We start from the raw sequence: 14,775 nt of genomic DNA on the forward strand, positions 1-14,775 counted from the left end.
GGGCTCCATATAATTTAAACTTTCAAATAATGTTTATAATTTTATCATTAGTCCTTTTTCAAAAAAAAAAAACTTTATCATTAGTCACCCAATTTTTTGTAGACAACTATTTTACTGTGGACACAAAAAAAATTATTCAAGAAAAGGGCCTACAAGTCTAAAAAGTTGACCCATATTTGGTTTGTAACGCATGACGACTACTCATTACAAGATGTGAATACCATTTCCTTCCATATGCTAATTTGTTTTAAAAAAATTAGATTCATTTGTTTCTATGCACAGAGCTAGAAACAGCACCAGAACCACAAGTCTTATTGGTGACAACGATATATGGTCTAAATAATAGATTTTCTAAATAACTTATTTCTAATCCAGAGTTCAAATTGTGAATTAAATGTAAATAGCGGTAAACGTGGCAAAATTCAAAAAATCGTACCATCCTCCTACTCCAAAAAGTGTTATACCGGCGCACAAATTCCATCAAGCCACTCTATGAAATAAAATGCTATCATAATACAAACCTGAACATAAGTAAATAAACTAACAACCATGTAAAAAAATCATATATCAAAGTAAAGACGTCATAAATTCATTGCGATACAATCATATCTATCATCACCAATGCATAATTGACTGGATCCAAATAAACATAAGATGCCTACATGTTGAGACACAATATTTTAGTCAAAATATTTTCTATTTTCATGTACAAGAAATTATACTCAGTTTGTCCGTTTAGAATAATACATTTGTCACTTTTTTGCCTTTGCCTTTTCTTTTTATTTTTTATTTTTCCTTATTAATAAATTTATTAGTACGATTAATTACATAATAAATAAGAAAATATAACCAAAAAACATTACACAAAAAAAACAAAAAAGGCAAAAAAATAACAACTATTGTTAATAATATCAATTACTAACATTCTCCAAAACAACTATAATAACTCTAACAAGGAGTTCCTCTAAATAAAAACCTCATTCTCCACTATTTTTTAAAACCCTCACAAAAATGAAGATACAACGGTATTAGAAAACTCGATCCCATTCTCTTTTGATCGAATCCAATTGATTTATGTATTTTATAGTGTTATAAAACTTAAAACACTATAAAAGCTTACAATTGGGGATTAAAATAGCAACAATACTACGAATTCGATCATTTTTAGTTATGAGGTAGACAACATAATCATATTCACACCCAACTAAACATAAAAGAAAACGTACACAAAATTATTTTTTTATAAAAATCGATCCATCAAATCCCGCGCGTAGCACGTACCTCTCCTAGTTTGTTGTATATAAGACATCCTCTAGAGGATGTTCTGTTTTTGACCCCTATTTTCTGTTTGTTTTCTCCCTCTTCCCTTCTGTTTCTTCTCTTCAGTATTCTGCTCCTGGACTAACCTGAGTAGCAAAAATTGATATTGCATGTTAGCCTCAGGATAACAACCAAAAGATAGAGGAAATTTTTTTTGGTGCAATCAATTTTTACTCTAATTTTTCCAGTGGTGACTCATGAGAAAAATCATCGACTAGCCATAGACCAAAATCTTGGAAGCGTTTCAACTTTTGGTTGTAGCCGACAATGTAGTTATTGTGAACTATCACATGTTTCCCATTTGTCTCATTAACCCATTTCTTGTTCTTAAAGTACAATCCTCCTGACGGGAAAGCTGATTGTGGAAGCAAGTAGACATCTACCTGGAAAATTTAAAATCACAAAAGGGCTGAAAATGGACAAGTAGTGAAAAACTAACTCTGAGATTGAAACCAACAAAGTCATCGAACATGAGTTGATAAAATTAGAAATCTCGAAGTACCAAAAAATAGTATAAATTTTATGAGTGCTTCTAATATGTTCCATCAGGATGATGGATTTCATGGGAAATCTTGAACTGAATCACATCTAAAATCATCAATAATATATCTTACTTAGAAAATCTGATTTGACCTAACAAACTAATTATGATATTCTTTTAAATTCATGGACATCTAAATTAATATGAACTAGATCCGGACAAGCACAGCCGTGTAGATTTTTTATTTCTATACTTATATTTTAAATATTTTAGTTTATACTCTCTCTTGATACAAATATATGATGTTTAAGGTTGTTCACACATATTAAATATTTACTTTTATCTATTAATTTTTTTTTTCTTTTAGTTAGTTTAAAGTTTTATTTGATTTTCAATAAAATTCAACCACTTACATTTTTACATTTTGATTAATATTTTATTTTTAAAGCAAATTGCTTTAATTAAAAATTGAACATCATACATTTGTATACAAAGAAAAAAAACTAAAACATCATATATTTGTATACGGAAGGAGTATAACAAAATTTAAAAATAACTTAATAATGTAATTTAGTGTTATATATTATGTAATTTTATAATAGCTATGTTTACGTGGCTTATATATTATTACTATAATTTTGTATTTTTGTAAAAATAATTATTTTGAAAACATTATTATGTAACAATACTACTTTACATATTTTTTATTTAAATTTTAAAATTTATATGGAAACAAATTAAATTGGACATATATAGTAGAGAAGAAATTTTTTGAGATACTGTTAAAGAAACATATTTTTTAAAAAATACATTGTACTTCAAAATAATTTTGTAGTAAATATCATATTTGACAAATACACTAAGTTGAGTAAATATATTCTATTAATATGAAATAGAAATGAATCTTTCTAACAAAATATTTGCAAATTGTATTTTTGAAAATTAATCAGTTTAAACTGTTATTATCATTAAATATATTGAACTTTCTTAAAAAATACTGATTTGTATTCAAATAAAAAGATAAAAATATTATAATAAATTCATGAAAAAGTTGATAAAATTTTAATGAATTGTCCAAATTAAAAAAAAAATCACGCATGGAAAGTTATTTATTAGAAAACAGTATATGGTTGAATCTATAGTATTGTATTTTAAAATATTATATATTTATCAGTACATGTTTGTTAACACAATACCTATATGAATATTGATACATGTATAATATAATTAATAATAATGATGCAAATACAATAGTGTTAGGATTTTTAATATTTGAGGTAAAATTCTAACATTATTGTATTTGCATAATAAATGTTATTATTATTAATTAATTAGATCTTATACAAGTATAAACCCTAGAATAATTAAATGTTATTATTATTAAGTATATTATAATTGGTTATATGCAAATGTAATTATATATTTATGGAATATTATATTTTCGAAATTATGCATATCTAATAATATTTTGATGGAATAAAAAGAGAATTAAATAAGTTGTTAGAATTTTATCATGAAAATACAAAAAAAAATATAATCAACTTTCTAGGGATGATCCATTTAAAATATCACACATGAAATAAGTCATGACTTCTATTTTAATAGTATAGATATATTTATCAATACATGGTTGTTAACACAATACCTATATAAATATTGATACATGTATAATATAATTAATAATAATAATGCAAATACAATAGTTTAGGATTTTATTATTTGCAAGGTAAAATTCTAACATTATTGTATTTGCATAATAAATGTTATTATTATTATTATTAATTAGATATTATACATGTATAAACTCTAGAATAATTAAATGTTTTTATTATTAAGTAGATTATAAATGGTTATATGAAAATATAATTATATATTGATGGAATATTATATTTTCGAAATTATGCATATCTAATAATATTTTGATGGAAAAAAAGAGAATTAAATAGGTTGTTAGAATTTTATCATGAAAATACAAAAAAAAATAATAATCAACTTTCTAGAGATAGTCCATTTAAAATATCACACATGAAAGAAGCCATGACTTCTATTTAATAGTATAGATCGTGAATTTATTCACTTATCACACTTTGGGTTTCTTCTAACTTCCAATAGTCATAACACATTCTTTTAAGATTTAAAGCTTTAGTACCATTAATTGGGTAAACGAATCTTGGCAATTAAGTATATGTGGAACTTAGAGGAAGCAATTCGATACCTGATGAGTTGTTTTGTGAAGTGCCCTATTAAAAGCAGGTTGATCATGTGGTTTCTTTGCTTCGGTGTTAGACCAAGGCTGAGCTCGAATTTCTTCAACCCATTTCTTCAATAGAAGCTTTGCACCACTAGTGCAACGCAAGAAAATCATGCAGCTACATACATAAGTCACTCCGTTCCGGCTCGGTGGTAAACCATGAGAGTAATTTAAAGGCTTAATCTGGCAGCACCAAAATCAACCAATACTAAGGATAAATAAATACTCTAACATGCAAAAGCTGCAATTGCGTACCGTTGTCATGTCATCCATGAAGTATACGTCGTGGCCTCCCTGTAAATACTTAAATGGATCTTGTAGCCAGACCATATCAACATCATTGTACATAACATTGTAACCTAGCTCCAAAATGTCCAAGAGATGTTGTGGTCTCCGAGAAGTAAGGTTGTAGAAACCCTAATCAGAGATAATAAAATTTGTTAGAAGTTGGAATTATTCACATACACGTTATTTGTGTAGATTATCAATGGGTAGAGCTGGTCTTGGTATAAGCCCATCAAACATGTTATTCGGACACATAAATTTAAATATAGGAAAAATGATTTCATACCTACAAGAACAATACAACACCACATAGTCATACATCTGTAAAAAAAAGTATTGTGTTGAATCTAATGAATCTCAATCCGTGAAATAATATGTATTACGTTGTTAATACAATAAATATATTTTTGATATCGGAAATGTGTCAGATCTGCAATTAGACATCACTCAATAATTTTTTTTTGAGAAACGGATCATAACATATATTCAAACGATCATAAAAAAAAATGAACACACATATATTAAGTATTCAAAATTCAATATTATACACCAAAGAACATGAAATAACATATTAAAATATGTTAAGCATCATATGAGATATTGCCGGCTTATAAGTCCAACACACTTTAATAGCTATCGGAATTATATTAATGGTGTTGGCATCATAACACCCAATAGTTCATTGATCTTTTAATGTGATTCATATACTTCGTATAGTTTTTAATAAATCATTTTTGTCCAGATCTTTGGTCATATGGTGCAATATTTGTTCGTGTAGATAGCGCAATCATTTTTCTTAAATATAAGAAAACTTAGTTGGTTTCTGTGCGCGTTATGGCTTCCGAGTTCGAAACGGCAAAAGTTGCGGTATCTATTTATTTTTTAAAAAATATTCAAAAGTAAAAAATAATACTACCAAAATAGAATATATCATGATAGTCATGGTACAAATTTTTTTTTATAACCCTTTCAAATTGTTTCTTGTATAAGTTTTTGGGCAATTCTCTCAAATAATCATTTTTAAGTTTTTGTCACAAAATTAGCACTTAAAAAATATAATGACCAAAATAGATCTTTTTTATTTTGAAATTTTAATATTTATTTTTTATTTTTTAAAATTTGAAACTCTATCCCCAAAACTCCACCCCTTAACTCTAAACTCTAAATCTAGATTAATTAACTTTTTGGTGTAAATGCATATTTACCATTTAATAAAACGTATTTTGGTCTTTTTCTTTTTTGAAATCTATTTTTGTGAAAAATAAACTGAAAATAGCTATCTAAGGGAATTTCTCAAAGTTTTTTTACCAGCTTCCTCTGGTTTCATTTCTTTCATACAATTGATCATCTGGAGCATTGTAAAAAAAAATTCTTTTTTTTATCAATACATATTACATTTCAACAAAAAATTAAAAATGTTATAGAGAAAGAATTAAAAAGCTATATGAGGTATTACACTATTTTAGAAAATGTATATAGATGATTGAATATTTTATAACAAGTGTTGAATGGATTGTTGATTGTGTCAATTTATAAGATTATGATTAATAAATTAATCATAAAAGATTGGTGGATAAGTTTACACGTCATATAAAATATAATTAAAATTAAATATCAACATTTATTTTGTTTTAATATTACTTAATATTAATATTTCAAGAAATATATCTTGGATCTTCTTCAGTAAAAGATTTAAGATGACCAAATATTTTCTAAACTCCTCTAACCAGAGAAGTTTCAGGACCGGCCTTTAAGGACATCAATCATTTTGGTGTGTATATATAATAGTTAGCCTTGCATATTCGGTTTTCAATTCGGGTCTGATTCGGTTCTTTGGGTTTAGAAGTTTAAACCATCCAGGAATTTTAAAAAATCATTTCGGTTCAGTTATTTGGTTTTTGGTTTGGTTTGGGTAACAAAATTAGAAACCGGCTAATATTCTAGGTAAATTTGGAACTTGGTTCTGGTTTTTTAGTTAATTCGAGTTTAAAAAAATAAGTTTTGGAATTAAATATCAGATTTTGTTGGGTTTCCGAACAAAAATTTGTATATTTCGGATAATTTTAATTATATTGGATAAAAAGCATTCTGGGGCTTCTTTGTGTTTTTGTATTTCGGTTTGTAAATAATATTTTTAAATTATTTGAATGTTTGAAAACTAAAAATACCTGATATTTATACGTATGTAAGCTATATTATAGAAATACGGGTACCCAATCAATTTTTCGTTCGATTTCGATTCCATTATTTTTTTGGGTAAAGTTGTAACTGCAAGGGAATCATTACCGCAAGGTAAAAAAGAGAGCTGATAATAAATAAGTGGCTATACCTTAAACACAGGGTATGCAAATATCATTAAGAAAATTCAATCAAAAAGGGGATGAAAATCATTTAACAAATTTATGATCCTGAGTTTCAAGCTCTAGACATTGCATACGAAAGGGTGAAACATCTCGGCGTACCTGGGAACCAAAATGATGTGCGGCTTTTGGATCCAATGCTGGAGGAATGAGAACGGCATGACCAGGCCACTTCTCGTTGACTTTGTACAGAAGAGCGTAATCTTCAGCGATCACTAGAACTTTTTCATGATGCTTCTGTCTAGAAATGCTAATCAACCAGTTATTAAGAAAAGGCAAGAAAGGATAACTAACTGCACAAACGATCACTGTCCCGTTCTTGGCCACAAACTTGGCTGCTTGGGCAAGAGAATAGTCGCGCCAGTCAGAGACCACAAAAGAAGGAGACGAAGAAGAAGAGGTTCTGTTCTGAAACATGAATAACGGAGACTCTGATAAAGGTAAGTATACGCCGAGGAATACCAAGAGAGCTAAAAGGAGGAGGAAGAGACCGTTGCGGTTTAGAAATGAAATGGGACGGTTTGCGATTGGGCGTTGTTGCGGCTGCGCCATTGTTGTAACCGGAGATGAAACAAAACTGGTGAGAAAATTTTCAGGAGTTGGGATCGGATTTGAAAATTGGAAAATATAAGAAACAAAAAAGTCAGCGATCACGGTCCAGGAATGACAACGTGTAGAGATACTCAATCTCCATTCTTATTAATTTATTAATCTAAGAACGTACACCAAAATAAGTGATAACCTAAACTATTATACATATATTATTTTATAAGCAATATACATTATTATGTGGGTTTGATGTTAAGGCTAAAATGGAGTAGGGATTGGCAAAAAATTCTTCCTACTTTGAAGTTCAACAATCCAAGAAATGAGTACATTAACCACGAGCGTGTGTTCCAATGGTTTGCATGAACAGAAGATGACTCATCACGATGAAAAAAAGTCCAGTTAGTTGTTGGCACGTCTGTGTTATGTGCTTAATTCATTACGAATTATATATTTTAGTAAATGTTCTCATTGTCTATCGTACAAATAAATAATTTTCTGTTGTCCCATCATTTTGTGAGATTACCATTTAGTTAATCTCAAGTTTTATTTTAATCTTTCAACAATTTGTTTTCTCTGGTTATAAAGAAACGGTACACATAAATTACAATTACTTTGATGCAGTAAATTGAAAATTAATTTTGATCTTATTACCAAATTATCTCAATCTCATTAATCAGTAAAGTAATTAGATGAGGGTTTATATACAAGTTATACTTGGCCTAAACCATACAAGCCAAAGATATCTACATTGGTTTATAGTATACCAATTTACAATGTGTGAACCGACTAAACCAATATGGTTAATAGTCCCCCTCAAGATGAGACAAAAATGTTTACAAGATTCATTTTGCCAAACAAACGGTGTAACAGATCGGGATGCAGAGGTTTAGTAAAAATGTCAGCAACTTGGAGATCGGTGCGAACATGAAAAAGTTTGAATAAACCTGCAACCAGCTTCTCACGGACGCGATGACAGTCCATCTCTATCTGCTTTGTGCGTTCATGAAACACACTCTTATGAGTAATGTGAATCGCAGCTGTATTATCACAAAACATAAAGAGGAGGCTTCATCAAAGGAATATGCAGTTCCTTGAAGAAATTGGAGAGCCAAAACAACTCATCAACCGCAGCTGCCATACTCTTATATTCTGCTTCAGCCATCGATTTGGAGACTGTATCTTGCTTCTTAGAACGCCAATTAATGAGTGAAGAGCCCAAGAAAATACAGTACCCAGACATAAAACATCTCGTGTCAAGACACAAACCCCAATCAGCATCAGCAAAGACCTGTAACTGAAGCTCAGCCGTAGAAGAATAGAACAAGCCCTGACCAAAAGTACATTTAATATAGTGAAGAACTTTAAGGAGAACTTGATGATGTTCTCGGCGAGGAGCACATCTAAATTGGCTGAGTTTGTTTACAGCATAGGTGATGTCAGGTCGAGTAATTTGAAGATACATGAGCTTTCCAATCAAACGTCGATAAGCTTTTGGATCAACTAAGTCACCACCAGTCTCGAGAGAAAGTTTAAGATGAGGATCCATAGGGACTGATGATGGCTTACATCCGAGAAGACCTGTTTCATTTAAGAGATCAAGAGCATATTTTCTTTGTGAAACAGATATACCTTTCAGAGCTTCTAGCAATCTCAAGGCCTAGAAAGTATTTGAGAGCACCGAGATCGCAAAGTTTGAAGTGAGAGTGAAGTTGAAGCTTCAAGGCAGTGACGACAGAGTCATTATTGCTCGGAATGATGATATCATCGACATAGACTAAGACACAGAGGAAAGCGCCATCAGTATGTTTGAGAAAACATGTATGATCAGAATGAAGATGGTTGAAACCCAAGCCAAGAAGAGTAGATTGAAACTTCAGAAACCACTGCCTAGATGCTTGTTTGAGACCATATATGGATTTTTCAAGTTTACAAACAGTATGAAGGTCCCCCTTTTTAGATGAGTACCCTGGAGGAAGTTTCATATAAATCTCTTCATCTAGATCACCATTAAGAAACTCATTTGAGATATCAAGTTGCGTGAGAGACCACCCTAATATAGCCGCAAGACTGAGTAAGAGTTTCACTGAATTGAGTTTAGCAACCGGGGAGAATGTCTCAGTGTAGTCTATACCCTCTTGCTGTGTGTATCCCTTGGCAACAAGACGTGCTTTGTAGCGTTCGACAGTACCATCAGCATTGTACTTTATCTTGAATACCCATTTACAGCCTATAGCTTTTTTGTTGGGAGGTAATGAACAAACAACCCAAGTACGAGTACCTTCCAAAGCATCAATTTCAGTCGCAGCCGCCTCACGCCACACCCAATGTTTATGTGCCTCAGTATAGGTTGTGGGTTCAAGTTCTTTATCAATGGAAACAAGAAAAGCAAGATAAGAAGGAGAAAGCTTGTCATAAGAGAGGAATTCAGAGATTTGATGAATGGTTGAGGAAGTTACTGAATGACAATAATAATCCTGAAGATAAGCAGGCTTTTTGACCCTCCTATGCGATGTTTGAATGAAAGATTCAGGGACATTAGTAGAGTTGGCAGAAGGCACAATCTCTACGGAAGATGGTTCTACAGAATTAGACTCATCGAGAGGAGATGTTTGCATAGGAGGTGGCTTAACAGGATCTTTAAAAAAGGTTGTTTCAGAAGAAGAGAGATCCTGTTTAGCAAAAGGAAAGAGCTCTTCGTGGAACACCACATGACGAGAGATGAAAATGGAATTAGACTCAATGTCAAGAAGCTTGTAACCTTTGACGCCAGCTAGGGGAATTTTTAAGTATGTTCTTAATGGAAGTGGAAGCATAACAAAGACATCCAAAGACTTTTAGTTGATCATAGTCAGGGGATTTCTTTGATAGAAGATCAAAAAGATTTTTATCTTGTAAAACAGGGGAATGAAGACGATTTATAAGATGAACTGCAGTGAGGATGCAATCACCCTAGTAAGCAAGAGGAATGTGAGATTGAAAGAGAAAAGAACGAGCCACATTTAAAATGTGTTGATGTTTTCTTTCAACCACATAATTTTGCTGGGGTGTTTCGAGACAGGAATGAAAAGGAAGAATGCCTTTTGACTGATAGAAAGAAGTGAATTTGATTTCATGAGCATTGTCGGATCTAACCCCTTTAACCTTAGTATTAAACTGACGTTCTACCATTTCTATGAAGTTGGAAAGATAGTTAGAACATCTGATTTATGTTTAAGAAGATAGACCCAAGTAGCTCTAGAACAATCATCTACAATGGTTAAAAAATATCTGAAACCATCATGAGTAGGAGTAGAAAAAGGACCCCAAGTATCAATGTGTAAAAGATCAAAAGGATTTTCACTTTTATTCTGATGAGAAACAAATGGAAGATGTTTTTGTTTCGAAAGATGACAAACATGACAATGGGAATCAATATTTTCTTTTTGTTTTGATAAAGACAAAGAAGAGTTCATACTCTGAAGTTTTGAAAAAGATAAATGGCCTAGTCTCTTATGCCATAGAGAACTAGAAACAGTGGATAAAACAATGGGAGATTTGATACCTGGCGAAGACGAAAGAGACTCAATATCCAGGAAATAGAGTTTAGAGACTTCTCCACCCATCCCAATCGTTAATCCCCGTGTAAGATCCTGAAAACCACAAGAATCAGCGTCAAACCATACAAGACAACCCATACTCTTAGTAAGGCAACTAGCGCTTAGTAGGGTGAACTTGAATTGTGGGATATAAAGAACGTCATCAAGAACTAAGTGTCTACCCAGTTTAATTGTTCCTATTCCAACAATGCTCACAAGAACTCCATTCGGAAGTGTGACAGTGGTATTAGGAAGAAAACGAAAGTTGAAAAAGGAAGATTTGTCATGAGAGACATGGTTAGTGGCACCTGAGTCAATGACCCAAGCGTTGAGAGGCAAAGATGCATCATTAACAGAACAAACATAACGCCTATCAATTCCGGTAAAAGAACATAGGATAGAGAAAAAAAATGTACCGGAAATTGGGCAAACGACTGTGGAAGAAGAAGGCTGGGAAGATAGTGAGACAGAGTGAACTTCAGGTGTGGGTGTGACACTAGGAGACTCAAGTTTGCTATTGAGAAAAGCCACAAGTTGCTGAATCTGATCAGGTGAAAGTGCATCTCCAGAAAGACCAGAATCTTTATCTGTAGAATCTGTAGCAGTTACTGCTGCAAGAACTGGAGTAGAAGTCTGATCACCTTTGAACTTAGACTTGAAACTGGCAGGGTAACCATGTTTCTTGTAACACCTATCAGCAATATGACCAACACGACCACAAAACGTACAAACGGGTCTGTCACGGCGTGGATAAGCATTAGAAGATCCTCCAGTAGTTGCTGAAGAATACAATTTCTGACCAGTGTCCTGAGGATGTGAGACTTGAATGGCAGCATGATTGAAGTCGCTAGAAGCAGATTTCTGACTGTCTTCCTGATCCAGGAGATTAAACACCTCAGACATAGTAGGCAGTACTTTCTTCATCAAGATGCGACTACGAATGTGTTCATAGCTATCATTTAAGCTCAGGAGAAAATCAATGACACGATTTGTTTCTTTCTCAGCTAGAAGGTCTTCAATAGTACGAGAAGGAGGTTGAATGCTAGAAAGTTCTTCCCACAAGGATTGAGTCTTCCTGTGGTAAGAAGAGAGATCCAAACTTCCTTGACGAAATGAATGAATCTGATGACGAAGTTTGTACAGCCAAGGGAGATTCGATTTGTGGAAACGAGTGTGTAAATCCTTCCAGATATCAGATGCATTCTTGAAGTACAAGAAGCTTGTATAGATTGGCTTGGTCACACTGTTCAACAACCATGACTTCACCATACTGTTACAACGACACCAGATTCGATAATACGGATCATTCTCAGGCGGTTTCACGATAGATCCATCAAGAAAATCTAGCTTATTCTTAGCTTCTAAGCTAGTAGTCATCGCAATTATCCAGACTCCATAATTGTTACCATCACTTAGTTCAGAGGCTAACACTAAACTAGGATGATCCGAACTGTGAAGATGATAAGGCGAGTGTATGTTATCTGGAGAATTGGATACTTCAAAAGGACGATCGGAAGATGCGCTGTGAGGACGAGAGACCTCAGCACGATTCTGAGTGGTGGAATTGTGGGGAGGTGAACGAGGAGCAGAAACTCGATCGTTGGCGGTAGAAGGATGCGGAGAACCAAATTCCGGTGAATCTGGTGTAGATCAGCGAAACGTTGACTTGCATTTGCGTTTTCCCATCAGAGAAACAGAGATCGGCTCGGAACGATGATGAATCGTGAGATTTGAGCTGATTCTGATCGGGAAACGGAAATGGAGATGATGAGATGAGAACCGTGATCGTCGCCGGTGAAGATTCTGGTGAAATCAGATGGAAAAAACGATGATCAAAGCGGAAGATCGTTAGAGAGAAAGAGATATTTGTTGCTCTGATGCCATATTACCAAATTATCTCAATCTCATTAATCAGTAAGGTAATTACATGAGGGTTTATATGTATAACGTCGCCTAAACCATACAAGCCAAACATATCTACACTGGTTTATAGTATACCAATTTACAATGTGTGAACCGACTAAACCAATATGGTTAATAAATCTCAAGATAACAAGAAGAAAACAGAGATACAGACATGCAAACCTTTTCGCGAATTCAAAAAATATATATATTTTCTTGATTTCAAATTTTACTAATTTTTTTCTAGTGAGGACTCAAGAGCATGATCATCAACTAGCTATAGACCAAAATTGCAGAAACCTTTCATCTTTTCGTTGTAGTCGATAATGTAGTTATCGTGGATTATGGCATATTTTCCTTTTGTCTCTTTAACCCATGTCTAGTTCATGAAGTACAATCTCCCTGATGGGATATGTTTCATCTGAAGTTGGTACGTATGAGATCAATGCACATGCACATTCAATCGTGAATTATTTTAAAGACATTTATTGATTGATCAAGGATGATCATAGAGAGAAAATTATGAAACCGTAAATATATGATGAACTCGGCAAGAACTATAAAGTTGTGTAAATCTTAGTTCTTTTTCAAACTTCTGCGGGATTGTGAATATACTTACTTTCTTCTAGGTATTCTCCTTATATACCTGATTTCTTTTCTTTCACTAGTAGAATAATCAGTTATAGCCACGAAATGGTCACGATCAAATCGTGGCCATTGTGAAGATAGTCACAAAATGGTTACAAATTTGTCACAATACAAAAAAAGTGACTAAATGTGTCAATCTTGTGGCCAAAATAACCATGAAATTGTCACGGACAAAAACATGACAAACCTTAGTTATTATATAGCCACGAAAATTTCGTGACCAGTTTGTCACGAAAATAAACATGAAAAATCAGCTACTCCTTGATAAGAAAATTTTGTGGTTCAAGATATTTATATTAAATTTTTAGATTAAGTTAGTCACGATTACAAATTGTAACAAAATCATGACCATTCCACCAAAAACATCCTACCAATCAGTCCAGTAAAAATGTCAGGATTTTAAAATAAAAAGGAAAATAAGCCAAGAAAACATTTCATGGAAAAAAATATGACTTCTCTCCCATCAGTCTGTAAGAAGGACAGGTGTCAGGGAATACATTTGAATTTTAGTTACGTACGAAAATCTTCGTGACCAGTTTCGTGGCAAAAACAAGGATACGTGACTATGATTTGGCTATAAATAAATACTAATGGTTTCACTTTCTTTACAACTTAAGATAGCATACGTTCTTACAACAAAACAAGTGAAAAATGTCTTATAATTTTCGATTTATAGAATGGATGGATCAACACATTGATCCAATCCAAATTGTTTCTGAAGAGTTTATGAAAAGTTGCAAGGAATTTATTACATTTGCTTGTAATCAAAATTCTTTTAAGAGAGGCAAACATTGTTATGTTCATGTGCACGATGTCCAGACCGAAAGCAACATGATGCAAGAAAGAACTGTATATCGCCATCTTTTTTAAGGCAGATTCAAGAGTAGTTATTATGTATGGTCAAGCTATAGAAAAAGTTTCGAGGTTGGAGAATCATAGACGAGATGTCAAATTTCTGGAGAATAATAGACGGCATGCAAATTTATTGAAGAAAGACCATGTGCGAAAGAAGAAGAAGCATATCAGAAGAACACAAATATACCTATGGTACAGGACATTGGAGCGCCACACATGATGGAGAACATATGTTTGGTGGATGGATCATAGGCTCCCCCACCTCTCAGTTCAGTGGATGTGGATGAGTTTGGAAGTACATCTCTCCACAAATCCAATTAACAGGGAAACAAAATATAAGACGACATGAGTCAACTTTACATTCAAAATTAGAAGCATTGATTTGGGCATGAAAAGTATGTTATTATGTCATTCAATTTGCCCGAATTTTGGAACAGACTGCATGCATATACATGATATAATTAAATAACCTCATGCATTGCCAAACTTCTCAACAGAGCTAGAAGAAATAAAGATTCTTCAAAGGTGATTCCAAGAATTCAAGATATC

At 32.7% G+C, this 14,775-nt stretch overlaps 1 protein-coding gene across 1 annotated transcript; it reads right to left on the minus strand.

Annotated features, from left to right (window-relative positions):
- Nucleotides 1-1,122: 1,122 nt before the first annotated feature.
- LOC106395443 (UDP-D-xylose:L-fucose alpha-1,3-D-xylosyltransferase 3-like) lies at nt 1,123-7,461 on the minus strand. The gene is made up of 5 exons (XM_013835898.3): nt 6,800-7,461; nt 4,308-4,469; nt 4,017-4,235; nt 1,495-1,703; nt 1,123-1,406 (listed from the first exon to the last, which is right to left on the minus strand). Exons 1-5 carry the CDS (start codon nt 7,247-7,249, stop codon nt 1,313-1,315), a joined length of 1,134 nt encoding a protein of 377 aa, XP_013691352.2. The 5' UTR covers nt 7,250-7,461; the 3' UTR covers nt 1,123-1,312.
- Between the last annotated feature and the right edge of the window lie 7,314 nt (nt 7,462-14,775).

The sequence above is a fragment of the Brassica napus genome, chromosome C4 (assembly GCF_020379485.1).
Source record: "Brassica napus cultivar Da-Ae chromosome C4, Da-Ae, whole genome shotgun sequence".
In the NCBI taxonomy this organism is placed as follows: domain Eukaryota; kingdom Viridiplantae; phylum Streptophyta; class Magnoliopsida; order Brassicales; family Brassicaceae; genus Brassica; species Brassica napus.